Source organism: Hippoglossus stenolepis, chromosome 5, assembly GCF_022539355.2.
Source record: "Hippoglossus stenolepis isolate QCI-W04-F060 chromosome 5, HSTE1.2, whole genome shotgun sequence".
NCBI classification, from domain to species: domain Eukaryota; kingdom Metazoa; phylum Chordata; class Actinopteri; order Pleuronectiformes; family Pleuronectidae; genus Hippoglossus; species Hippoglossus stenolepis.
Genome location: NC_061487.1, coordinates 21787431 through 21812557, shown reverse-complemented (window position 1 = coordinate 21812557; position 25127 = coordinate 21787431). Strand labels below are relative to the sequence as shown.

Genomic DNA, 25127 nt, shown 5'->3' with positions numbered 1-25127 from the left:
TCAATAACCATGGATGTCCATTTATTTCAAATCATTTTAAAAACATCTTTATTGGTCCAAAACACAGTATAGGAAAATCTATCGTAACAAACACAGTAGCACAAACACACATGACTGGTATAAACCACACAGAGATTCAGGCACTAGACATTACAGTAAATTCTTCAGCTGAATCTCAGCTCATTTTCCAGCCCATAGATTTTAGCTTTCAGCGTCATCAGCTCACCCTGAACCTTTTTTGTTCTGGCATTGGTCTGACGTACTTCATGGAGAATAGCTAGGTCCTGGTTGGGCCCGATGTTCAGAGTAACCTTCAAACACAAATAAAGATCTTAGTAGAGAATATATACGTTATACACACATATTTAAGCAGTTTAAATGTTATTTTTTTAAACTCTCAGCAGTATGGAAAGCAGAGGGGAGAAGTCTGCTCAAAGTTTTGCTATTACAACTAAATAATGTATTTGTGATCTCAACAAATCAAGCTCGTTGTCCTCAATCATTTTCTTGTGAAACTTTTGATTAAAAGATTAGATCAAATTAAAAGCAACAATATGATTTCTGCAAAACCCCACAAACTATTTACCTTGAGAAGCTGTTTTTCAACATCTTTGAATTTCTGTCTGAGGTGCTTCAGGTCAGTCTTGAAGCCCTCCACCTCCATGACCCTCCTCTTCTCCAGTGCCTCATAGCGCTGAGTCATCAGCTGAAGTCGCTTGGCCATTTTTTCTGAACGCTCCTGCACACATGAAACCAGTAATTAAGAAAATTAAGAACAATCAATCAGAGGTGTGCATTAATTTTCACCGATTATCATTCCAACTTTAGCACCTTAAATATTTCCCTGCCAACATCTCCCTCCTCTCGGATTTGGGACAGTTCTGTCTCCAGAGTAATACACTGCTCCCTGTACATCTCTGCCAGACGGTGGGCTTGTTTCAGATCCTCCCGCATTGCCTGATAAAAAGCACAAAGTAAAGAACAACAAACCTTCAAAACCAAAGCTACTGACTTTCTTCATCAAGGACAAAAGGTAACAATATCTATTCTACTATGAAAAAGACAGATAGGCTACTGGGAACTTCTTAAATCTCAGTCAATGTGTACTGATAATTAATGTCACCTTCAGCCCCTCTTTGTTTGTCTGCTGTGACTCGGGCTGAGGCCGTGGGAGGAGCAGAGCCGTGCTGCTGCTGGGCTGCCACGTCCGGCCCGGCTCAGTGCCAGCGAACCCGGCTTTCCTCAGTCGGTTGTGGCAGGAGTCCAAGTCCCTCAACAGCCGGTCCTTCTCCACCATCCAGCTCTTCTCGTGAGACCGTGTGTCAAACTTTAGCTGCAAGAAATCTTTGGTGCTCTCATACAATAGGTTCTGTGTTCGCTGGAGCCTAAGGTGTCAAATTAAAATCAGTAGGAAAGATTTATTATCATCCAGAGTCAAGAAGACAAAATCCAGGGCCATCTGGACAATTTAGCAGAAAGGTGTTGATAATTCCAGAAATATAAAAGACCCACTTGTCAGTCAGAGCTGTGATTCGCTCCTGGTCTCTCTGCTGTTGTGCATATGCCTCCTCTGTTTTGATCCGTCTATCCTCCATCAGAGACTCTACCTGTTCTTTGGCCAGACGAGTCTGTTCCGCCATCTGAGCCTGCAGTGCCTCCACCTGGAAATGTGAGACACAAAATGACTGCATTAAAAGCAGGTTTCTGTGGCGTGTTTGCATGAGAAAACGTCACCTACATCCCATTTCATGCATCCATAAAGTGGGCCTGTACCTGCAGTAACAAAGTCTGGTTGTCGTTCTTGTATTGTTCCAGGCTCTCTCCATTCGCCCCGTCAGCGTTTTTTGTTCTCCTGCCACTCTCTAATTGAATAGTGACATAGTCAGGAGGATAAGCAGAAACAGTGATCTGATTTTCTTACTTGAGAAATGAAACATAAAACATTAACCAGATCTTTACTATTATTATTCATCATAACACACACAAATATTGTTATTGACTTGATCAAAGAATGCAAACAAACAATTATATTACATTTTTTAAATTATTAGAAACACTTGAAATAACATTATATGTATCAAACCTTTCCTGTTCACAGAAGGTCTGAACATTGTTGTTCTGAGACTGAGATTTTCCTCCAATCTGGATTCAGGGTTTCTCTGAGTGATAGTCACCTGAAATATATCACACATACAGTTTTGTGTGTCAACCAAGCTGATTCTTTCCCTTCCTTTTTTCCCTAAGTACAACAACTCAAAACCTTTGCTGTGAGGAGGTGTGCACCTTGTGAGGAGGTTCTCGATGGAAATATGTGATCTCTCCTGCGTCAGGACCAACCAGGGCGAGAAGGTGTTGGATTTTCTTCCTGTCCTCTAGCTCTCTGTACAGAAAGTGAACAGGTGATTAGATGTATAAGTAACATTGAAGAATAATGGCAATTCAGTAATAAAGGCAAATATTCAATACCCATGCTCACACTGAACAGTTGCTCTAGCGTACAAGTCAAAACACATGTGTAGATGTACCATGGGTGTGTAGATACTAATGGTTTCCCCCACCTGATCTTTAGTCGATCATTTTCTGCGTAAAGCCGGAGAGACTGCTCCCTCTCTTGAAAAAGATAGACCTGCATGTCACTCAGAGCGTTTTGCAGCTCAGCGATCTCTCCCTCCCGCTGTCGTACCTCCCGCTGTAGCTTATGCTACCAAGACAGAGAGTAGATCAGTTAATACAGGCATAAACTAAATAAAGCAAAAGCACATAAGGTGACTCCCTAGTTGTGTCTCACCTGGTCCTCTGTGATGCCTCTGTACTTCTCCATCATCTGCAGCAGCTCCTCGTGTTCTGTGTCAAACTGGGCGATCTTCTGTCGGTAGAACTCCAGTAGCTCCCTGGATGGTCGCAGGTACGCCAAGCGCTCATGGATGGGGGGTAGTGGGGAGTCAGGTTCCCGACCAGGGGTTTTAATGTTGGTTCTGTGGGAAGAAAATAGACCAGTAGGACAATATGGAAGGGGACGGTTGTGTATACCAGTCCAGCAGCATGTCACATGTCACATGAACACTATCTGCTGACCCTGTGTTTGCTCTAGACCTGCAGTATCAGTTTTACCCTGTACATGTCTTCAGAAAAACAACAAGCAAGGAAAATCAATGATTACCCTGCAGATTTAAACCTACTTAAAGAGTAACACTAATCTCATCCAGGATTAAGGTTTGTAACAGCGGGAGACCAGACTGACAAAATAAATCCAAGTATCATTCGGGGAGATTTCAGTTAAAAGTATTACGTCCTTCTCACACTGGACTCTGTCAGGGCAACAGCAACATTTCTTCAAAAATGTCTCTCCTCCCATGTGTTAAATAACCTTACCTGTGTGGTGTTGCATCTTTAGTTGGAGATCCCATTCCTGCACAAAACACTGAAAACAAGAGTTAATGAAATTAGGTTTGTCTCTAAACGTTGATATCGGAAATGAAAACACGAATAGAACCAAATAAATAGAACTACAATTAAGAATATGACATGTTTTCTTTACATAAAATGCACATCTTTTCAGCGTTGTTCCTTCTATAAAAATAGAAGCTTTCATTTCGCTGCATACTGACATAAACCAACGCTGACACCAGTACGCCTGTGAACGGCTCATGTTGATATACTCACACATCCAGACTCTTTAAGTCCCTTTAGAGAACTAATATTAATATAAAGAAGAAGTCTGTTTGAGACTGTTGCCATAATCCAACAACCAGTAAAAACTTTATGGTTGTTATAAGCACTTATTATAGAATTTCTTTGTTTTACAGAAAAAGCAAATTTAATTAATTAGAATATCAACATATAAATGATGAATATAATATCCAATCTTTACACGAAATAATAGAAGCAAGTCATTAGAGTTATTGACCCTAAAAAATAACGATGACACGTGCTGCTTGTTTGTAGATGTAATAAAACCAAGTGCATCAAAGAACCGAACAGGAAAGATGAATGAAGATGATTAAAATGTCAACAGTTGGATCAGTACAGTGAGTTACTCTGAACTACGTGGACTGGACGCCAGGGGGAGGGGGACGACAGTAAATAGAAAACTGTGATAATTTAGAAACATTCATGTTTGATCAGTTTTATCTGGACGATGTGGATTAATGTGTGAGAATAACAGAGAGAAATGAGTCTCTCCTGTTTTCCTCTAACGGAAAGAATCAACGTAATCTGTCAGGAATTACACATTGTGAAACTATATAATGGGCTAAAGTATATATAAGTATATAAAGGTAGTATTTTCAAGCATCCTTAGCATTTAAACAAACATTTATAAGATATATTTACTCACCTGACACAGTTTAGAAAACTCGCAGACACACTGGTGTTGTTCGTTGCTACCAAGCTTTTGAAATCCGGAAGTCCACGCCTCTTCGTCTTCTTCGTGGGATTAAGTAACGGAAGCTGTGTTATGTCGCCAACTACCGAGTGTTGACGAGTTTTATTAAATAACGTTTCAGATGAATTTTATACATTTTCCTCATTTTATTTAAGTTGTTACATATTTTTTTTAATCATTATTTTAGTTTCCATGTTTGTAAGCTAATCGATGTTGAATGAAGTATTTAAATACAAATCGGAAACAATGGACAAAGATGAAGACCAGTATGATGAAATAACTTTTAGAGACATTTAATTCAATGTCTAGATCTCTGTTAAGTTATTAAAATTATAATTATAAAATAATTAACGGCAAAAAAAAGTTTCATTAAGTTATCAAATTAAATAAAATTAAACCTTTGTGTTTTCAGAATGAAGGGTGGAATTTGTCGTGACGGAATAACATGAATGCTTTCTTAAACACGTCAAAGTAATCACCAAAACAACTGCTCTTACTTTGTAGTTCTTCCTTTACTATGGAGATCCAAAGCGGAAGCTCTGATTGAACTCGGTCTATCTTGACACGGAGCCTCAGATCCTGTCCAACTCTCTGACTCTGGATCTGTCGTCCTCCTGTTTGTCTCTGTCTCTTCACCATGGAGCGGAAAGTTGCTCGGGAATTTCGACACAAGGTGAGAAAACGACATTTGTCTCTTCGGCCGATGAATATACCTCTAAATGTAAAGAGCTGCTTGTTTACCTGCGGGACAATGAACCGGCTCAGGTGTCTTCACCTGCTGACAGCGGGATGTTCAACAGGCCTCAAGAAACAAGACAACACAAAGAGAGTAGCAGCTCAAAGAATTAGGTTTAAAAATTATGATGATGATACTTTAAAAAATATTTCTACTACTACAACTACTACTACTAATAATAATAATGATAATAACTTTATTTATATAGCACCATTCAAAACAGCCATAATAGTGTATCACTTACTATTACGTCCATGGGAAACATACAGAACTATTAGAGTTGGTAATATAGTGTAATTGTTTTTCAACTTATAAATTAACCTGAATTACTTAACTGCTTTTCTCAATGAACTTTTCCATAAGATGGCACAGAACAACTCTTTTGAGACATATGAGCATTATTTAAGTTACAATTAATCTTCATAGTCTATTTATTGATATTAAACATATGTCTTTAAGTATTTATATTCTAGGATGTCAATTCTGTATATGTCTGAGGTCACCCACTGATCCATGAAATCCATTAATTTAGATTGAAATGCAGAATGTTTTATTGGTTGGTAAAACATGTCAAGCCCCGAAAAGGTAACTGTGAGTGAACGATATCAGAGGGAACATGATATGTTCAGGGTGTTTTTCAGCCCCGCAGCAGGTACAGGGATCACCACCGACACAGCCATCTGTGATGCAGGCAGGCATGGCGCCATATTGTGGACTCTTCACAAAGGGCATCCTCGCATTAGGTAATGTGGGCCGTGCCAGAGATGAGCAGCTGAGCGGAAGAGATGGGACAGTTTACAGGTTTTAATTAGAGGCAGAGGGGAGTTCACGGCACAATCAGGCTTTGTTTCTCTGTGGGGACATGGTAATAGTCATCTCTGGTTGTTTGGCTGAGTGTGTGTCAAAGCAACTGTCCGGATTCAAACTGAAGAACTGAATTATCATGTGTGTCGTCTTTGTTAAATTGCCATTTAAAGGTGGATGTGCTCTCAGTAGGTTTAAGTCTACACTGCAGTCTTAGGACATCATAGTGAAGCGAACTTACACAGGATCTTACTGTGTGAAAACAGTCACACTCTCTAAAAACACATTGTGCTTTTCAAAATCAATATGTGATGAGCTCTTATTTTATTGGACTATGGTGCCAAAGTCTGCATGTAGTGCAGGGTGACTGTGTGTTACTGCCCTGAGCAGGGGAAATTTACGAGAGTCGTAAACACCATGTCACACACTCCCTCACAATGACCTCACAGCAGGGCCTTCAGACCGGGTAGTTAACATTTATTAAACCAATGTGCAGCCCAGTTGATCTGCATATGCTTTAATCCCAACATACAATGATACAGATGTGTGTGTTGTCGTGTGTGTTTTGCTCTCTATAAGACTTTTTTAAAGTTTGGAGTTCAGACAGTAAGGCAAAGTGTGTGTGTGTGTGGGTGTGGGTGGGTGTGGGTGGGTGGGTGTGGGTGTGTGTGTGTGTGGGTGGTCAAGGTATTGGTCATGTTGTGGGGACCTAAGTCTGTCTACACAGTCCCATTATGGAGACTTGTCTTCCTTGTGAAGACAAAAAGAAAGTCCCCATAATGTAAATCCTTAAACTTTAAGGTGAAGACATGTTTTAAGGTTAGGATATAGATGTATGAGATGGATAGATATTATTTTCAGAAGTCCGGGTAGCTCATTCACACACAACGCAGCAAAGAAAAAATCCTATTAATATATTATTATTCCTATGAAACGTTTTATAAATACAAATATTACTAAAAGACACATACATAATATACATTGCAAGACATCACAAATATATACAGAATTATTCAATGGAAGTCAATGTAATGTCCTGTGAAATGATGAAGTCGTGTGTGTGTGTGTGTGTGTGTGTGTGTGTGTGTGTGTGTGTGTGTGTGTGTGTGTGTGTGTGTGTGTGTGTGTGTGTGTGTGTGTGTGTGTGTGTGTGTGTGTGTGTGTGTGTGTGTGTGTGTGTGTGTGTGTGTGTGTGTGTGTGTGTGTGCTCGCGTGTGTGTGAACATTGGGTGTGAATGTGGACCTCTGTTTGTGTCTGCTGTAAGAGGACACTGCTGACCTTCCCGCTGCAGCCTCTCCTCAGCTGTTATACCATTATTCCCTCCCGGGGGTTTGATAGTCAGGCAAGGGCAACTCATTAGACCTGCTTAAACTGCAAGGAGCCTCAGCATCTGAAAGCCTGCAGCTTTAACTGAACTTAAAGAAATAAGAAAACCAACTGCTCAGGGTCAGGGGTGAAGCTGAGTTTGGGACAGATTCGATGAGAAAGACAGAAATGTGTTACATCAGTGATTGGCCGAAGCGTTTCCTCAAAACGATCCTGCTGCATCTGAGCCGCCATCAGGTTTGTACGACTCCTACACACACACACACACACACACACACACACACACACACACACACACACACACAGATGCACACACAAGGCTTACCCCCTGTAGCGTTGACGGGACCACAGGAGAGCGGTACAGTGTGTGTCTGACGTTTCCTCTGAATCAGCAGTGAGTCGAACGATGGCGCCTGATGTGCGTCTCTTCTTGCAGGTGGAGTTGCTGATTGAAAATGAAGCGGAGAAGGATTACCTGTACGACGTCCTCCGCATGTATCACCAGTGAGTGCCACTCGTCTCATACACATCTGTATATTCACACCTGTATTTTTCTATTTAAATCACCTGTTGATGGTCATTGAATAGACTTGGCGGGTAAATAATTGCCACTTTGAACCAGTGTTGTAATGTTTCTGTCTATGCAAATATAAAATGTCAGTAAAATCAAGGGTAAAAGCTTCATTTATTCCCATTTGCCTCACATGCAGCTAGAATGTCTTCTTGTCGTACGTTAGCTGCAGGTGAAATGATGCTAAAATGCCTTTTTTCAACTTCTATTGACTCCTCTGCATCTTATTAATGTAAAATCACCAAAATCTCTCAATCCCGCCTCAGTCCGTTCTGATGCACACACGCCTGCAGTTCAAACTGTCTTTATCCATCCTGGTTTCTGGTAACAGCCTGGTCTCAGTGGGCCGGTGGGGGCTACAGGTCCAATTCATCTTTGTACGGAGGCAGAGGCCTGAGACTCCGCTGGTTAAGCCTCTGATCAGTTTCCACTGTGCCCTGACAAGCCTGGCCAGTTATTCACAAAAGCTCTTTTTATGTTCATCCTCCAAACAGAGCTGAGTTTCACCTATTAATAATTCAAGGAGGAGGCCAGGTGGACAAATTTTATACAGTAGCTTTTACTTTGCTGCTTTAATGGATGTTCGAGTTACCTTGTGTCTTTCTTTGAATAGCAACTGACCGAAGACTGGACTCTGCAGGGCATCACAGTTTTGATAATATAGTCATTTGCTGTACGTTTAGATTAGAAATGGAACATTAGGAAGCTCTTTTGGCTGATGAGATCCTCTGCAGGCAGTTATGAGATCTTTGAGCTATTGTAGTCATTTCATATTCAGAAAAAGCATGATTAGATACTTTAAAACAGATAAAATAAAATTGCATATCAGGAAGGGAAAAATCCTATAAAATCATCTCTAATAGTTTACAATGTCTTTGTTTCATATTTTATTGTCTTGTCCCGGCCCAATAAAGTTTCAGTTCTGGAGCTGATGTCAGGAATGTACATCATATTAACATTTGATACTTGAAATATTTTCATTTCCTTATTCTTGTTTTAGTGCAGCTTCAGTACACATTACTATAGTTTAGGTTTCTTGTACCGAAGTCCACTAAATACATTCTTGCCTCTCGGTCTTTACCCGAAGAGTCTTCATTATTTTAAATTCTCTCAGAAGGTAGAAATCGTGGTACATTGATGTAAATCTCCAGTTACCCTCCTCTTGCTCTCTCAGGTCGATGGATCTACCGGTGCTGGTTGGGGACCTGAAGCTGGTGATCAACGAGCCAAAGCGTTTGCCCCTGTTCGACGCCATCCGACCTCTCATCCCACTCAAACACCAGGTGGAGTACGACCTCCTCACACCCAAGAGGTCACGGTGAGTACTGCATGACCTTGTGCTAGTTTGTTTTCGTATTGAAACCGTCCTCCTTATCCCTTGCTCACTTTTATGTGGCTCACACATCCTGGTTCTTATCTCTGGTTTATGTCTCTCCTGACTGAACAGGAAGCTCAAAGAGGTGCGTTTGGACCGGACTCATCGTGACGGACTTGGTCTGAGTGTCCGAGGAGGGCTGGAGTTTGGCAGCGGCCTCTACATATCACAGATCGTCAAAGACGGTCAGGCCGGGAACGTCGGCCTTCAGGTGCTGTATGTACCTACGTATGAGCTCACTGTGATATTTTTATTTATCTTTAATGCCACTAAATGTTAAACAGTAGATTCTAACTTATATTAAAGTTCCATTTATAGAGGTATATGTATGTAAAACAATTATTTTTGGTGTCATTATAGTATAACATTAATATTACTAGTTGCAGTTAGGATACCAACCCTTTTTGCAATAAGTTGCATAGTTTACATGTGTAAATAAAGTAAAATTGTTTAACTCTTGACTTTTTGTGGCCCTGTTAGTCCTTGTCATAATTGCAGGATCCACTAGGTGGTGTAAAGAACCATGTTTGTTACACTCTAAAGAGCCTGAATGTCTGTATCTATCTGTGACAGATTTACAACATGCTTTATAACAGCATGGTCTCTTGTCTAATATCTAGATTTATAAAGCATCAAAGGTAGAGGACAGTCGTTTTTCTGTCAGTAGCTGTTGGGAAACTGTCATCATCTAAAAAATGTATTTTAGCACCATGTATTTTAGCTGCTTTAAAATGTAAGGTTTTGAAGGCTTTTTAAAATTATGTTTCATTGCCTATTAATTATATTGAATCAACTGTTTGGAGATACACGAAAAATGTTTAGGAAAATGGTGAAATCCTGCAGTGTCAGCATCAACCTAATTTATGCAAATAGCATATTTTTCTTTCATTAAAAAGCAGCCAAACACTAACTCAGAATCAATCATTTTTAATTAGAATACCTACATAGTGTAATATAATAGTTATTTTATCAATTTCTAAAATGTATCTGTCTGTATTTACATATCGTTTTCTGGTCTTGATGTCCACTCAAAGCCCTTTACAGCACAGTTTTTGCCATATACACATTCAAACAGTGCATCTATGTGCAGCAGTTTCTTTATTACACATCACTCAAACACTGCCGGCACAGCCAATTTGGGCAATTTTGGATTCAGTGTATTGCTGGGATCGAACCCTCTGCTTAGTGGACGACCCACTCTGCCTCCTGATTCACAGCTGCCCCGATTATCCTGTATATTGCACAAGCAAACTAAGGTCAGGGAGATTGAGGTGTATAAGCTTACTCAGCGGTTTTCACTCTGTAATTGTAAGTCACTTCCACAGAGTGCATCACGTAGATGGAATCAATTTAAAGAATGTAGATAAATTATGCAGATCAATAGATTATATACTGTCTGGTTTAATTAACAGAGTTACATTATAAAATAATCAATGGCTTCGTCTGTGATCTGACGTGATGGATTGACAGAGCGTGTCCATCCTTATATCCCGTCCTGTGTTGATTTATAGCTCGGTGACGAGATCGTGCGTATAAATGGATACTCCATTTCCTCCTGTATCCACGAGGAGGTCATCAGTCTCATCAAGACCAAGAAGATCGTGTCGCTCAAAGTTCGACGTACGTCAAACACAAACTCATTTTACAACATCAGGAGCGTGATTGATGATAATCAGTGGAATCTTTCATTTTGATATATTTTTTCCTCATGTTTACAGATGTGGGGATGATCCCAGTGAAAAGGTGAGATGCAGTATTTTGTGATAACATTATTCATTTGTTTATTTATCACTATCTAAGATTCTGCTCTCCTCTGTTCTCATTTGTTTTTCTCATCTTCTCCAGTTCATCAGATGAGCCGCTGAAGTGGCAGTTCGTTGACCAGTTTGTGTCTGAGTCAGGGGTAAGAACCTGAGTTTGTTTTTATGGCTCCACTCCAGCGACAGACAATTTGTCTTTCCCATCCTTGTCAACACGATATCTCAAAACTGCCTTAATAGAATTTCTGTAAATTTGGTACAAATGTTCACTTGGGCTCAAAGATGAACGGATTAGATTTTAGTGGTCAAAGGTCCCAGTGATCTCAAATGAACCTGTGAAAAAGAAAATCCATGTTGACAGAAAGTGCACTGGATTGTGGTGACATAAAACTGCAGGACTGAAATTCTACTTATCTCATGACCTTTGTCTTTTTTACACCAGATCTATACAGAATAGCTTTGTTTCTTTTATTCTCTCTTCCTTCCAGGAGAAAAAAAACAGCATTGCCGGCTTGGCATCGATCGGAGGGAAGGAGATCAAGGAGAAGAAGGTTTTCCTCAGTCTTGTGGGCACAAAGGGAATGGGCATCAGCATCTCCAGCGGCCCCACACAGAAACCTGGTATCTACATCAGTAACGTCAAACCTGGCTCTCTCTCTGCAGAAGTTGGACTTCAGGTGACTTCTCAGAAACAACTCCATGAAATACTGACATGTTATTTTCCTGCCTGCTGTGAACTGTATCTATGTCTCATGTCAAAATGTAGATTGGAGACCAGATTGTGGAGGTGAATGGGGTCGATTTTACCATCACGGACCACAAAGAGGTGTGTTTTAACAGACACCCTTCATCCCAAGCAAAGTTTGATCTGTGTGATCAGGACAGTTGCTTATTTGCCAAAGCAGCTGAGGGAAAAGCTCATGAAGATGTAATTTGTTTGGAGCCGGCGACGATTTCACACTCTGATGAAGCATGTACTTCACACAAGACAAGGAGCAGTGTTAATGGATTTCCCATAATCTTATTCATTAAAGACACTTCTTAAAATGAATGGTTATTTGAAGTGTTATTCAAATTTTCTGTTTTTCTCTTCCCAGGCTGTGAGAGTCTTGAAGAGCAGCAGGAGTCTGACTATTACTGTTCTGACGGGAGCTGTAAGTACACTAACAACTTTAATGTACATATAGTATTCAACACCATAGAAACATTTTCCAGAGTTTTACTTTCACATGTGAAGAGTGCAGCAGGAGAATGTCCAGTTCAGACACATGGAGGAAAATGTCTGGAGGTCAGAGCACGTCTGAAACCAGCGCATGTTATTTATTGCAGCTCCCCTCATATGTGTTTTTTTGCCCAGTAATCTATTGTGAGCACTTTTGAATAGACTTGACAACACAGCATGTGAGTTGAAGATACACGTGACTGCGTCTGCTCATGAGACCTTTAAAATGAATTCTCCTGGATAAGGTGCCAACAGTGATTTTGTGATTTTCTATTACATGTTGAGTGTTTCCCAGAGATCCTCAAGCATTAGTTTAATTAGTTTAATCTATTAAATGTGATAACTCACAGAAATTACATCGAACAGATCTTCATGACTTGTAAACTTAAAATCATTTCACAGTTTTAGAGGCAAAACAAAATGGTGTTTATAAAATGTCTAGAATTATTGTTTGTATTGTGATTGATATCATAGGATGATGTGCAGATAATTAAAAACCTGGGAAATGTATTAAATAGCACTTTATTGACTTTTAAATTACTTTAGAAATGTACTAAAGGTAAAAACAGTGCAGGGATCATCTTGTCTGGACGTACGAACAGACATTTCTGCCTCTTTGCATTCCAGCAGCGCACAGATTGATGTGGCATTTTGTTTGGGAGACGTCTCATTACAAGCCTGTGCCTCAGCCCGGCCGTCTGCAAGGGGAATATGGATCATCAGTCAAGTCACTCGGCAGATTGTTTACCTCAGGACTTATTGACGATGACTGTGTTTTCCTTGCGGCCTGTCTGAGGCACTTATTTACGTTAGTGTGTGTGTTTCATTTTGAATATACATGAAATCCACTATTATAGCTGAGAGGTATTTTTTTCTTCTTCTGTGAGATCGAAGCAGAATTGGTCCTTTTGGACGTTTTGGTCCTCCTGTTCCTCCCATGCAGTTATTTTTTTAATTAAAAAAAATGAATAAAACATAAATGAATAACTGTAATCAAAGCTTCAAAGTTTTGACTTGACAAAAACAGACGTCTTTCCCTCATTATCGTCTCAGGGCAGCGAGCTGTTCATGACAGACGAGGAGCGGCTGGCCGTGGAGTCTCGCCGGGAGCTGGATAGGCAGGAGCTGATGCACCAGAAGAGGGTGGCACTGGAGACCAACAAAATCCTTAAAGATCAGCAGGAGAAGGAGAAGCAGTGAGTGAACGGCATAAAAACTTTGACTCCGCTTTCCTTAGAAATCAAAACTCTTCAGTCATCCTGAATTCTAACACCTGTAATGCCATTCAGGCCATTGCATTGTGTGGCCTGTTTACCGCTGCAGCAGTACAGGCAATACACAGAGTTTTCCACAATTTTGAACAGAGGAATAAATCATTTCAACATATGCTGCTCATTCACACGTCTTCATAAATCCGGTAGATGCAGCAAAGTAAACACGAGCTGCAATGGTTTTCTGTCTAAACCCGGAGCTTTACTTAATTGCTCTGCAGCTCCATCGCCAGATAGATTCAGGCTCACTTGCACATTTGTCTGTGGCGTTTATAAACCGCTTGTTATATCTGAGTACCATGTGCTGGAGGGTTTTCAACAGCAGTCTATTGATTAAATGTAATATATTCTAACCTTTTATAGTCCTGCACTGTAGCATGATGTGTTTATGTTTACCAGGAGGAAGATGGAAATTTCTCAGAAAGCGGCAGAAGAAGAGGAGCGCTATCAGCAGGAGATGGAGAAGTACGCGACTCATTTTCCATAAAGAGCCAAATCAATATTGTTATAATAATAAATCATCATATTCCTTATTTGTTATGTTGTCCTGTGCAGGATTGATGCCGCGGAGAAGAAGCACAGCAGAGAGTGGGAGGAGGACTGGGGCAACAAAAACAGGCCGAAGAGCCCGAAGAGCCCGTCACCTGCCCCACCTGAATTAAAAACCACCGAGAAGACGAAGAGCTCTCGTAAGGCCGCCTGATTGGATCTCCTCCTTTTAAAATGCATGAATCTTCTAGTCACTCTCACCTTATTCCCTCTCTCTGTCTGCACGCTCTCTTTCTGTCACTGTCGTGTGCCGTGCTGCTTTTTATGGCCTCTCCTTCTAAGCTGATGAAGGCAGAGAGGAAGACGAGGAGGATGAGGAGGAGGAGGAGGAGAAGGAGGGCAGACAAGTAAGTCCCGAGCCTCAGCTGTGCATTGTCACGGCTGCTTTCAGAGGATGTTTGTGCAAACATGCTGAGACTAGTGCGAGATCTCCTTTGGCAACCAGAATGTAACTATTGGTGATAAGTTTTTTTTTGCCTCTGAGTCGGTGGCAGCCAGCGGCCGGAGACATCATGTTTTCAGGTCGTCCGTCCATCTGTGTCATTCTTGTGAACACGATATCTCAAGAACGCCTTCAAGGAATTTCTTCAAATTTGGTTCGAACGTTCAGTTTGACTCAAGGATGAAGTGATTTGAATGTGGAGGTCAAAGGTCAAATGTCAAGGTCACAGTGTCCTCTCAAAACATGTTTTTGGCCTCTTGAGCAAATCATCTCAAGTCTTTAGAGAATTCTTTCAAATTTGACCAGTTGTCACTTAGATTCGATTTATTTCAGTGGTCAAAGATCAATAGAACTGCGGGGCGGTAACTGTAGCTTATATCATTTATTTATTGCTAAATTCACAATGAAAGCCAAAATCAAGCCCAACCTGAAAATTCATCATTTGGTTGTACAGAAGAGTTTCCTGAAGAACAGGCCCAAACACAATTTCTCCTTGAATGCTGTGCTGTGGCTCTTCAACGTCTTGTTTTTCAAATGGATACCCTGCTTGGTGTTTGCTGAGATTTTGTTCAAAGTTTGGTTTTGATTTAACGTAACTGTGAGAATGACCTGTGCTCATGTCCATCCTTAGCTTTCGGCTGGTTTTATCGATATGAGGGGAAACTGCCGTCACTCCGCAAGGTACCGTCCGCTGTGTGAGCTCAGTGTGGTGTTCAGGATAACTGTAACTCTCTGTCTTCCTGACAAGGTGCTGGTCACATAACTCAGCTTGTTTCTAAAACTTTAAGTTTGCCTCCTGTGGCTCATTCAAAGTGTTTTTTAGTCAGTAGCTATTTGTCATGTGGTTTGGAGTGGAACATTTTGTCTGTCACCTGCTGTTTATGCTGACTAACTGATGGCATCTCAGAAGGGAGAAAAGAAGAAGAAAAAGAAGAAGGTGTCCAACACAGACACGCTCCAGGAGCAGAGGAAAAACAAGAAGGAGATGGAGTTTGAGCTGAAACTCGCCAAGGAGAAAGAAGGGATGCACGAACGAGAGAAGCAGCTGAAGATCAATAGGCTGGTGCAGGAGGTATGAAAGTAATGGGGGAGTTTACCCGAGTTAATTGGACTTTTATGATATAATATTTATGATGCACATTCTGGCAAAGTCACCTTCGCTTGTTTTGGCTTCAACTCAAATGCCACCGAGTTGTACATCCTGGTCCTTTTGAGACCTGAGCAGGTGTGTTTTGCATGTGCGTGAGGGTTTGATGCCTGTTGTCTGATGCTGCCCGGTCGATGCCTCTGCACCAGGTTTCAGAGACGGAGAGAGAAGACCTGGAGGAGTCTGAGAAAGTGCAGCACTGGGTTGAGCGTCTTTGTCAAACTCGGTTGGAGCAGATCTCCTGTGTGGAGAACGAATCCCCAGAGGTACAGAGTGAGACCTCTGTCCAACCCTCTCTTTGTTTAATGATGTTTTGTCTGTACATGTAACTTTATATTTACTGTTACATAGAGATGAGTAAAGCTCTGATACTTTGGCATCGGTAGACATTTCACAAATCAAAAAATCAATAAGAGGCAACTGTTCCCCAGCACGTTTAGCAAATGACTTGCCTCAATTGAATGTTTAGCTCAGCCCTATAATTTTCCATAGATGGGAAGGGACGGGAGGAACAGGAATGTAAAAATGTGAATTGTTATTTAGGCTAAAAGGAGAATTAACATGAGCTGAAACGTTTTCCATGTCACTGTGACTTTAAGCTCTCCCCGCCACGCTCTCCTGCCTCCGAGCCCAAGGTGAGGCGTTTCCCTGGTGGCCTCCATCTGGCCACCACCGACCTGGATGACATCAACCTGGATGAGGTTGATCAGAGCCTGAGGGGCCCACTGAGGAGACTGGCCCCCACCCAGCCCAGCACCAGCCAGCCTCCCCCTCCCTTACCTCTCCCTCCCCCTTCACCCAAACTGAACCCCACCATCCCCAACTACTCTCCTCCTCCCTCTCGAGCACCGGCTCAGCGCAGACCTCCGTCTCCACCTCTTGCCAGGAAACCTCCCATCGGCCCCTCTACCTTGACCAACAAGGGGCGCAGGCCTCACCCACAGCCTCACCCTCAGCCTCACCCTCACCCACAGTCCCACCCTCAGCCTCACCCTCAGCCTCACCCTCCGCAAACCCATCTCGCTAGCCACCCCTCCTCCCACTACCCTCCCCAGTTTCAGTCGTCGTGGCCTCCATCCTCGCCTCAGCCTACTCCCCGGCCTCCTCCTCCTCCGCCGCCACCCCCTCCTCCTCCGCCACCTCCGCCTCCCCCTCCACCCCCACCTCCGCAGCACTCTGAAGACAGGATGGGCTCCCTTGGTTTGTACCGCCAGCATCCTCACCATCCTCACCATCACCCCCAACACCCTCCCAGTCCGCCAGAGCACAGGAGTGAGTGGGAGACGGGCGGCTATCTCCCGAGAGGAGGGTTATACTCGTCTAACACCAGTGAAATGTCCTACCCCTCTAGTCCAAAGGTTAGAGATTCTCATTTGAGAGGGGTGGTGTGGCCGAACGGCTTTACCTTGTTGTTGGAGTGTTGGATTTATAGATGGAAAGGATTGTTTTTCCTTTTTAATCTATAAAGAAAATTTGAGTCAGCAGTTTGATAGAAATATCTCTATATATTTCTCAGAGTTGATGCATTTTCACTGCTGCAGGATTAAATTTCCTTTTAATGCACAGGTCTGTGCATTAAAGCGTTTTTGTGTATTGGAATGTTTTATGCATGAAGAGAGTGATACACCGTATTAGCACGACTGACTTGGAGAGTCATTAGTTTACAATTTTCTTTAATCCTAAGAAACTACATCCAGAGAAGCCTTTGATATTGATGTTTTCTCGAAGCTGTGTGATTTGTTCGGGTTTCACCTGCTGTGTGGTGTGTACTTGTGATGAAACCATCATAATATAAAGCTCATGAGAGGAACTGATTCAAAGATGAATTCAATGCTTTTGAAACTTCGCCCAGGGTTTGGTGTGTGAGTCTGGGTGTTTGTTGGCACCAGTATTCCTGTGGTGTGCTGCATGTGCCAGAGGGCTGAAACATTACTTTTATTTCACTGTGGCTCAGGTAATGAGAAATACATCGCATGCCAGTCACGTTTCCTCCTCCAGCGGTCCCTTGGTGAGTCTCTGAAGGAAGCATGTCATGTTTTGCAAACATCCCCTGCTTTTTGAGTCATGAGCTTGAAAAACTATCAAATGAACCTGTGCTCAGCTGTGGCTTGTAGAAATACGATTTCTTCCCCCAATAGCAACTCGCTCCTAGCCCCCCCAACCAGAGGCGTCAGATGGTCCCTGTCATGTCTAAGCCCGTCATGCTGCCTCAGTCGCAGACGCACCGACCAGATCCACACAAAGCTGCAGTCCGATTGGATGCTCTGGTATGAAACGCACCACATTACAGTAATCTACTTCCCTGTATTAAAACTTTGCTTCATCTTAATAGGGCCATAAAGCATTCAGGCGTCTGACACACTGTGTCATCATCGAGCTGAAGTATTAATCTCTGCCTCTTTCTCAACTCCTGGGGAGTCGGTCCAGACGCCCTAGCTGTTTCACAGAATCCCAGTGTGTGGTTATGAGATCACACCAGGAAGACATTTATCCTTCCTGTCAAATTAGCTATAATGGAAACGGGTAGATTATTGAAACTGCATTTTCCGTGGACCAGTGAGCCGAGCAACTGTCTTTTCCACAAACCCTCTTCCCCCATTGATAGAGTCACACGTTCACACCTGAGAGTAGAAGAGCACCACTTCTACCAGCAGCCTCTGGAGGAGGCATGCTCTGGTGAAGGGCACCTTGACTGTGGAAGCTCGAGTGGGGGGCACTATAAATCATATTCTACCCCAGATGTCTGAAAGTATGTGCTGGCAAACTGCTGCTGCACGCATCTTTATTCTGTTGATGTTTTGAGATACAGTTTTCTGGGTTTTATTTCATGAAATTGAAAATATTAATTTAAAAGAAAATTGCTCCTGAGTACAGTTGTGTTTACTGTCACCTCTTGTTCAGTCCCCAAAGACTGTGGTTGTGTAGTGTTTAAGTCGGATCTTGTTTGTAACTGTGTCTCATCTGCTGTGAGAAATAGGCCAAAGAAAAACGGTATGACTGGAAATTTTGCCGTCGACTAAAACTATAGATATACAAATGGAACTGACTCCTGGTCCAGAGAATGAAGTCAATGTGGAAGTGCCTTAATCCTGTATTCTTTAGAATGACCAAAATGTTGTTTCTATAGAAATCTATGAGAAAATGACCCTATACTCACTTGATTTATAACGTCAGTAAACATTTACGTACACAGTTTATTATCTCAATCACTAGTTTCACGTCTTCAGTACAGCTTGATGCTCATTTTGTGAATTACGGTCCCATTTAGAGTCAAATAGACGATAAAGCATGATGTGTATTGGAGGCGATGGCTCAACAAAATAAAACACGATGTCGCTGGAGAAAATCACAAACTCATGGGTGATGTCATGCTGGGTGTTATTTTGTGTTTCAGCCTCAAGAAATGCTGAAACGGATGGTGCCTTTCAACTCGTCTTTTAAATCAAAGAACAAACGACAAGTAATCCATATATAACCACCTCTCTCACTCTTTTATCCCTTGAGTGCTGTTGTTCTGTTCTTTGTTCTGTCTCCACGCTCACACATCCGGTTTCCTCACGGTTCACTGGAGACCCAGTGGTGGCTCCTCCTTTTATTTTTTTCATTATATCCGCTCTCAGTTGGCTGCTTCTCTGCCTTTTAGGTCCAGTTGTGGAGCATCTGCATGACCGCACTTTCATCGATTTGATGGTCGCTGTAGTGCAGCGCTGTGAAAGTGCAGAGTGTGAATGCACATCACAATGATTTTCGTCTTGCTGCAGTGATTAGATGTGATCTTTACCGGCATCAGATGGATTATTTATTAAGGGCCTTCCTATAAAGGCTCATAGGAAGTTGTTATCTGTGTACAGCACCTTCACTTTGCCCGACAAAGAACACTTTGAGATGAGAGTAGATTCAACTAAGTTAAAGCACAGAGAACTGTTTCTTGAATAACACCACTTGACATCATTGATGAACCGAGGGTTGTAGGGTGTTTCAGGTCTATTCTCTACTGACACCCTCCCCTGGGCGACCCAGCTGGGGGGAGATCATTTAAAGGTTTGTGTCTAAGTTGCGTGCGACCCAGCTTTGGTGACATTTGTGGTGGCTTTTGTCTCTTGCAGCCCTCTAATGGCAAAGAGACTGAGATCTCGGTGTGAAGACTGTCCCGCTGAGCCCCTGCAGCCGCCTCCATGGGCTCGCAGCGGGCCTTCTATATTCTGCCACCAGCTCTAGATATTTATTTCTTGCGTCTGTGGACCTCCTCTGTCTGGTCTCCCCGGGCTGCAGTTTAGCATCTAACCAGAAGTGTATAAAGTAAAGGTCAGAGGTTGTATCAGGTTGGCAGTGGTGGAGGAAGCACTCAAACGTGCCACATTAACTTTTCCAACCGGGCAAAAGTTACTTAGTACTTGCTTTCAAATATAATGCATGTATTCAAATTAAAAGTTGCATCCCACCACTACAGGTTAGAGTCGACCTCACGAAGCCAAGGGAGTGACTGTTACCTGATAGTCTCATTAGATTCATCCATTATACCAAATGAGTCATTACAGATAAATGAGCCTTTTCTTTTTAAAGTTTCCTCCGCCCTCCATGAAATTAAATAGCTGTCGTCTTTGTGAGGAATGATTAGAGATGATTTTCTATGTATGTGTGTTGTAAGTAAAGTCTCCGTCTCGCTGTTTCCATTTATTCAGTGTGGAACTTAAACTTAAACACAGAGCTGGTTGCCAAAGGAAATCTGACATGCACTTGATGCATCGACTTGTTACACAGCTCACATTCACAGAGATTTAATCTGTGGCCTGTCTCTTTGCTTGTTATCGATGCGTTGATCCGTTTTTAATGAGCTGCGTGTTGATTCTCTTTCAGGGATTTCAGAAATACGAGGACGGTTTTGATCCCTACTCAATGGTATCGTATCCCTGATCTTCTGACCACCACAACGAAGCAGAACATTTCATAAATATGCAGCTTTACATTTACAGATCTCTGCTCCTGCTTTTACAGAGACAGAATGTCTCCTTGACTTATTGGGTTATTAAAATCACAGGAACAAAAGACGTACACAAATTTGTTGCTTTGTTTGTAAGAAACGTCTGTTGTTTTTCCTATATACAATATTAATGGCACACACGGGTTAGCTTCACTTGGGAGTTAGAAGGGAAGTTGGATTGACAACTTAAACATACTTTTCGTTGCTTCCCCTTGAAACTCATAGATATCGTAAGAGATTAAGGTGCAGCTGTAATGACTGAAACCAGCATATCGACTTCAGATTAATGTTTAGAGTATTAAATTCAGATGAATCATTCTTCATGTTCCCTCCTCTGTTTATCATTTTACTACTTTCTATATAACTGCTGTGTCCCTTTCCCTCCACTTTTTTAAATCCTTATCCCGTTTGTCAATAGTTTTCCTCGGAGCAGATAGCCGGACGAGAAGTGAGGCTGCTGAGAATCAAAAAGGTAGCGACTGCATTCACGTAGAAATAACTGAGGTAAGAGTTTCTAAAATGTGACTGATGGTGTTTTTTTGGCTGTTGCTCTGAAGACCGGACAGCTGGACCTGGCTCTGGAGGGTGGAGCAGACTCTCCTCTGGGAAAGCTGGCGGTGTGCTCTGTGTATGAAGGTGGAGCTGCAGATAGGCACGGTCAGTTCGGTTTTTTTTAACGTTCATGCTTTAACTTCATGTCAATTTATAATACGTCTAAAAACACTTGGCAGGTTCCAGACACAGACGAGGGTACAGCTCCAATATTTTCTGTTGACCGGAACGTTTTCATGGACAACAGTTGCTACACCGTGTACAGAAGCATTGCTTGGATGTGTGTGTGAATTAGTGAATGTGACTGAAGCGCTATGTAAACACAGTCCATTTGCTGTTTAACACCTCTTTAAAAACACAATCCAGAAACTGAACACTATAACATTGATCCTGGGATTTATCATGGGGCAGTTTTATTAGACTGTATTAATATACTAAACTAAACACAGGCTGTTAAATACATCAATAAACTAGGAACTGAGTGTAGATCTCATCAGACAATGTCCCACTTCAGGCTCTGAAGCAAAATCTCATATTTGAACTGCAAACACATTTAACACTGAACACAAAAGTCCTTTGTGTAAACCAAACCTCGGAGAACAGAATCATTTTGTATTGTGTGAAAACACTGGGCTTATATTCGTACATTATCATCACACTGTCATCACTGTTTCCATGGTGAACTGTAGCGAGGGGCGTGGCACAGCATCAGGAAAATGACACCTGCTCTGTTTCGCACAGGGTTAACACGAGTCAGTTGAGAGAGCCAAGTGCTGGAGAGCCTTTTCATGCCGACTGTATTTATGTCTGCTGCTGGAGCTGGCACGTACTCTGTGTTTGTGTGTCTGTAAATATGTTTGGCAGTTAAATGTCGGATGTCTCTATTCGCAGGGGGCATTGTACCAGGGGATGAGCTCATGGCCGTGAACGGGAAAATCCTGATCGATGCCACATTGACCGAGGGACAAAACTCTCTGGCTCGAGCCTGGAGTAGTGGAGGGGTATGACTCAGACTAGATTCCAATGAAATGCCATGAACCATTAATAAAAATATATGTTACCACAGCAGGGAGTGCTAGTGATCTAGTTAAACCACATGAACCCACACTGATTGTTTGTACTTTGTGTTGACAGACTCTTTACTTACAGATTCCTTTTTTATTTATATATATAAAAATATATACAGTATATGTTTACTTTTCCTCTGTTTATTCAACAGTGTGGTCTTTCAGGGCAGGACCTATTGATTTTTTCGTTCACCCGGCACTCACACTCAAAAAGCCCCTAACTGTGCTCTGCTTGTGCTCAAGCTGTGCGCTTGCTGTCAGATATTTTGTTGCTTGGACCAAACATCTGCTCTCAGACATCCCCAAAATTCCCCAACCAAAAGAATTGTGGTGTAGAGTTGATAAATTAAAGAATATTCCTTTTGTTGTGGGTGCATTAGCTTTACTTCTTTGAGTGTCCTATAAGGGCGGTTATTTTAACTGGATTCATGCTCTCCCGCCCTCCATGGCTTTATTATTACATAGTAAGTAAAGCTAATGCACCCATAACAAGGGGCGAGATGGTTTAATTTGTCAACACTAGACCTGGAATTCTGTTGGTTGGAGAATTTTTGACAGACAGAAAAATCCAAGAGCAGAGCAGAAATCCGAGAGCAGACGTTTCACACGTACGCAGGAGGAGTGTGACTGCGAGGAGAAGAGGTGACGGCGCAGCGCAAGAAATCTGTCCAAGCAACAAATTATCTGAGTGTGAGCAGAGCAAATTTAAGCCCAAGCAGTGGGTGAGTGAAAGCTTCATAAAATCTGAACATGAAATCAATAAGTCTTGCTCTCAAACTGAAAAACCACACTCCTTAATAAGGACAGAAAGAAAGTAATATTTACTGTTGCCTTTCTCAGGACTGGATCGATGTTGTTATCGCTGTTTCTCCTCCGAAAGACTATGAAGACGAAGTGTAAGAGTTCCTTTCGAGTCTTTATCATCTTTTTAGTCTACACATGTATAACCACGATCATCTTTGTTTCTATTTAATTGCAATTATGTGTGTGCACGTGTATGCAGCCCTAAATCAGCATCAGTCAGTCCCACTGTGAACAGAAAGGTGTTTGAAGGCAGTGCAACACTGTACAGACACGGCTACCTGCTTCAGCACTAGCTCAGCCTCGTCCTGGTAATCCTCGTAGTCTTCACACCTCCTCTTCTTCACTGCACGTCTCCGAGAGGATGCTTGGTGTGGCCTTTGTTTTTGTTTGCCCCCGTTTTTTTTTTTATGTTCGTGAGCACATGTGACAGTCTCCCTGTCAATCAGAAGAAAGCGGACGCGCAGAGTATTTTGGTATTTGTTTCCCGTCGCTGATGTCAAACTGTCAGATTTATGTATCTCCTTTAAAGTTCTCATGAAAAGCTAGCGTGAGAGTGAATGTACACACAGTGTGCAGGTTTTCTTCCCTGTTCGAAAACCGCCTCAGGGCGTTGTTTCTTTATTGCTGTAGCATGTGGTGGACAGTGACACAGCCAGGCTATTTAAGTGAAGACATTCATAGCTAATGCGATCAGTGACCCATCCCACCATATATCTGCCAATGCCTGACCCAGTGAGCCGGATATAAACACATTCATACATGTACGGCTCGTGTGGTATTGTCCAGTGTCGTCAGGTCACGGACTCTCATAAAAAGCAGCCTACGACTCCTGCCAGCCTTCAGCAGTTGTTCTGATTGATGTTGTTCCACGGGACTGTGACATGTTCAGACATACACAGACATAAAGTGACACTGCTCTGGTAGAGTAAGAACGAACATGTTGACAGACTTTTCCTCAAGCAAAAAACAATATTAAGGAAAAACATTTGCACACTCAAATCTGTGCAAATAACTTTGCTAATTCATTTGCATAGATTTGAGCAGGCAGCTGCTCTGTTTCCTCTTTCAGTTTAATTCCTCAGTCAAAAAACGAAAGTTCAGTTTAGCCCTGATTATCTTTTATTTCTTTGTTTGTCACCCGCATGTGTGTTGCTCTGTTGTGCTTAATGTGCAGTGACTAAAGCAAACGGTAAACAGAAGAAACATCCAATGCATACATCACCTAGAGGTCCAGTTAATAAATGACATTACTCAACTCCTCTTATTCACCAGATTAACTCATTATTGATTCTTTCCTGTCTCTTCTCCTGCAGGACGTTCTTCTAGTCTTTAACGACCTGCCAAGAAAACCAGACTGATTGAGAAGAAGATGTTTTTTTTTTTTTTACTATTGATGATTCCTTCAAGATGCACAGTCTGATTTATCTCAATAAAAATAACTGTTTCTGCTTCATCTTCACACACATCTGTACAAGTCTTATTGTTCTTAACATTACTCAAATCTCTTTGAGAATCAGCCTTGTGTCATATTTTGAGATGTTGACAACAGTCGATGTACATTGTCACTGTCTAGATGTGTCGTCCAACACAAGCTTGATCTCATTAAGAGACAAATGACCATCCGTTTATCTTTCAGGAGGCAAACTGTGATCAATAGCACCTCTGTAATCTGCCTTTTTCCAAAGCCCAATAAAGGACTGCAGCTCCTATAACCAGAAAGAGTTTCTGTATCTGTATTCTCTGCTTTGTGGCTGTGGCTCAGGTGGTAGAGCGGATCGAAGGCTGATGGTTTGATCCCTGTCTCCCCCATTCCTCATGTCGAAGTCTCCTTGAACAAGATACTGAGCCCCAAATTGCATTTTGTATGTCGTTTTAAAACGCAGGACTTTATATTTACCTTTCACACGTTATGGGAACTGTTGGATTTCTCTATAATATTGTACGGTCTCGACTTCACTATGTAAATTGCCTTGAGCTAATGAATGTTGTGATTTGGCGGTATGCAAATAAAAATTGAATTCAATATAAAATTTCTTGAAAAACTTAAATGTCCCCGTTTTGATTATTTTAAATATTAATAAACATCATTCTACATATTTTAAATGAGATTTTATTTAAAGAAAGAAGTTTCTCTC

The 25127-nt window shown here is 41.9% G+C and overlaps 2 protein-coding genes across 3 annotated transcripts; one reads left to right on the top strand and one right to left on the bottom strand.

The window, feature by feature from the left end:
- Positions 1-31: 31 nt before the first annotated feature.
- ccdc77 (coiled-coil domain containing 77) lies at positions 32-4421 on the bottom strand. The gene is made up of 12 exons (XM_035157060.2): positions 4337-4421; positions 3373-3421; positions 2789-2975; positions 2559-2701; positions 2284-2380; positions 2084-2174; positions 1774-1862; positions 1513-1661; positions 1124-1385; positions 832-957; positions 587-739; positions 32-311 (listed from the first exon to the last, which is right to left on the bottom strand). Exons 2-12 carry the CDS (start codon positions 3405-3407, stop codon positions 165-167), a joined length of 1479 nt encoding a protein of 492 aa, XP_035012951.1. The 5' UTR covers positions 3408-3421; positions 4337-4421; the 3' UTR covers positions 32-164.
- Positions 4422-4916: 495 nt separating this feature from the next.
- Positions 4917-25040, top strand: ush1c (Usher syndrome 1C). Of its 2 annotated transcripts, XM_047340001.1 has the most exons (25): positions 4917-5057; positions 7688-7755; positions 8997-9140; positions 9270-9408; positions 10709-10817; positions 10916-10940; positions 11043-11100; positions 11446-11634; positions 11724-11783; positions 12055-12111; positions 13233-13375; positions 13850-13915; positions 14006-14139; positions 15073-15122; positions 15349-15513; positions 15738-15854; positions 16188-16946; positions 17727-17855; positions 18983-19048; positions 20446-20487; positions 20988-21041; positions 21127-21226; positions 22013-22122; positions 23029-23084; positions 24306-25040. In XM_047340001.1, exons 1-25 carry the CDS (start codon positions 5022-5024, stop codon positions 24316-24318), a joined length of 2889 nt encoding a protein of 962 aa, XP_047195957.1. In that variant the 5' UTR covers positions 4917-5021; the 3' UTR covers positions 24319-25040. The 2 variants fall into 2 exon arrangements, with proteins under 2 accessions (XP_047195957.1, XP_047195958.1); XM_047340002.1 differs by lacking the exons at positions 15073-15122; positions 15349-15513; positions 15738-15854; ... (1 more) ...; positions 17727-17855; positions 18983-19048 and adding an exon at positions 14282-14346 and having other exon boundaries at positions 4918-5057.
- Positions 25041-25127: the final 87 nt, after the last annotated feature.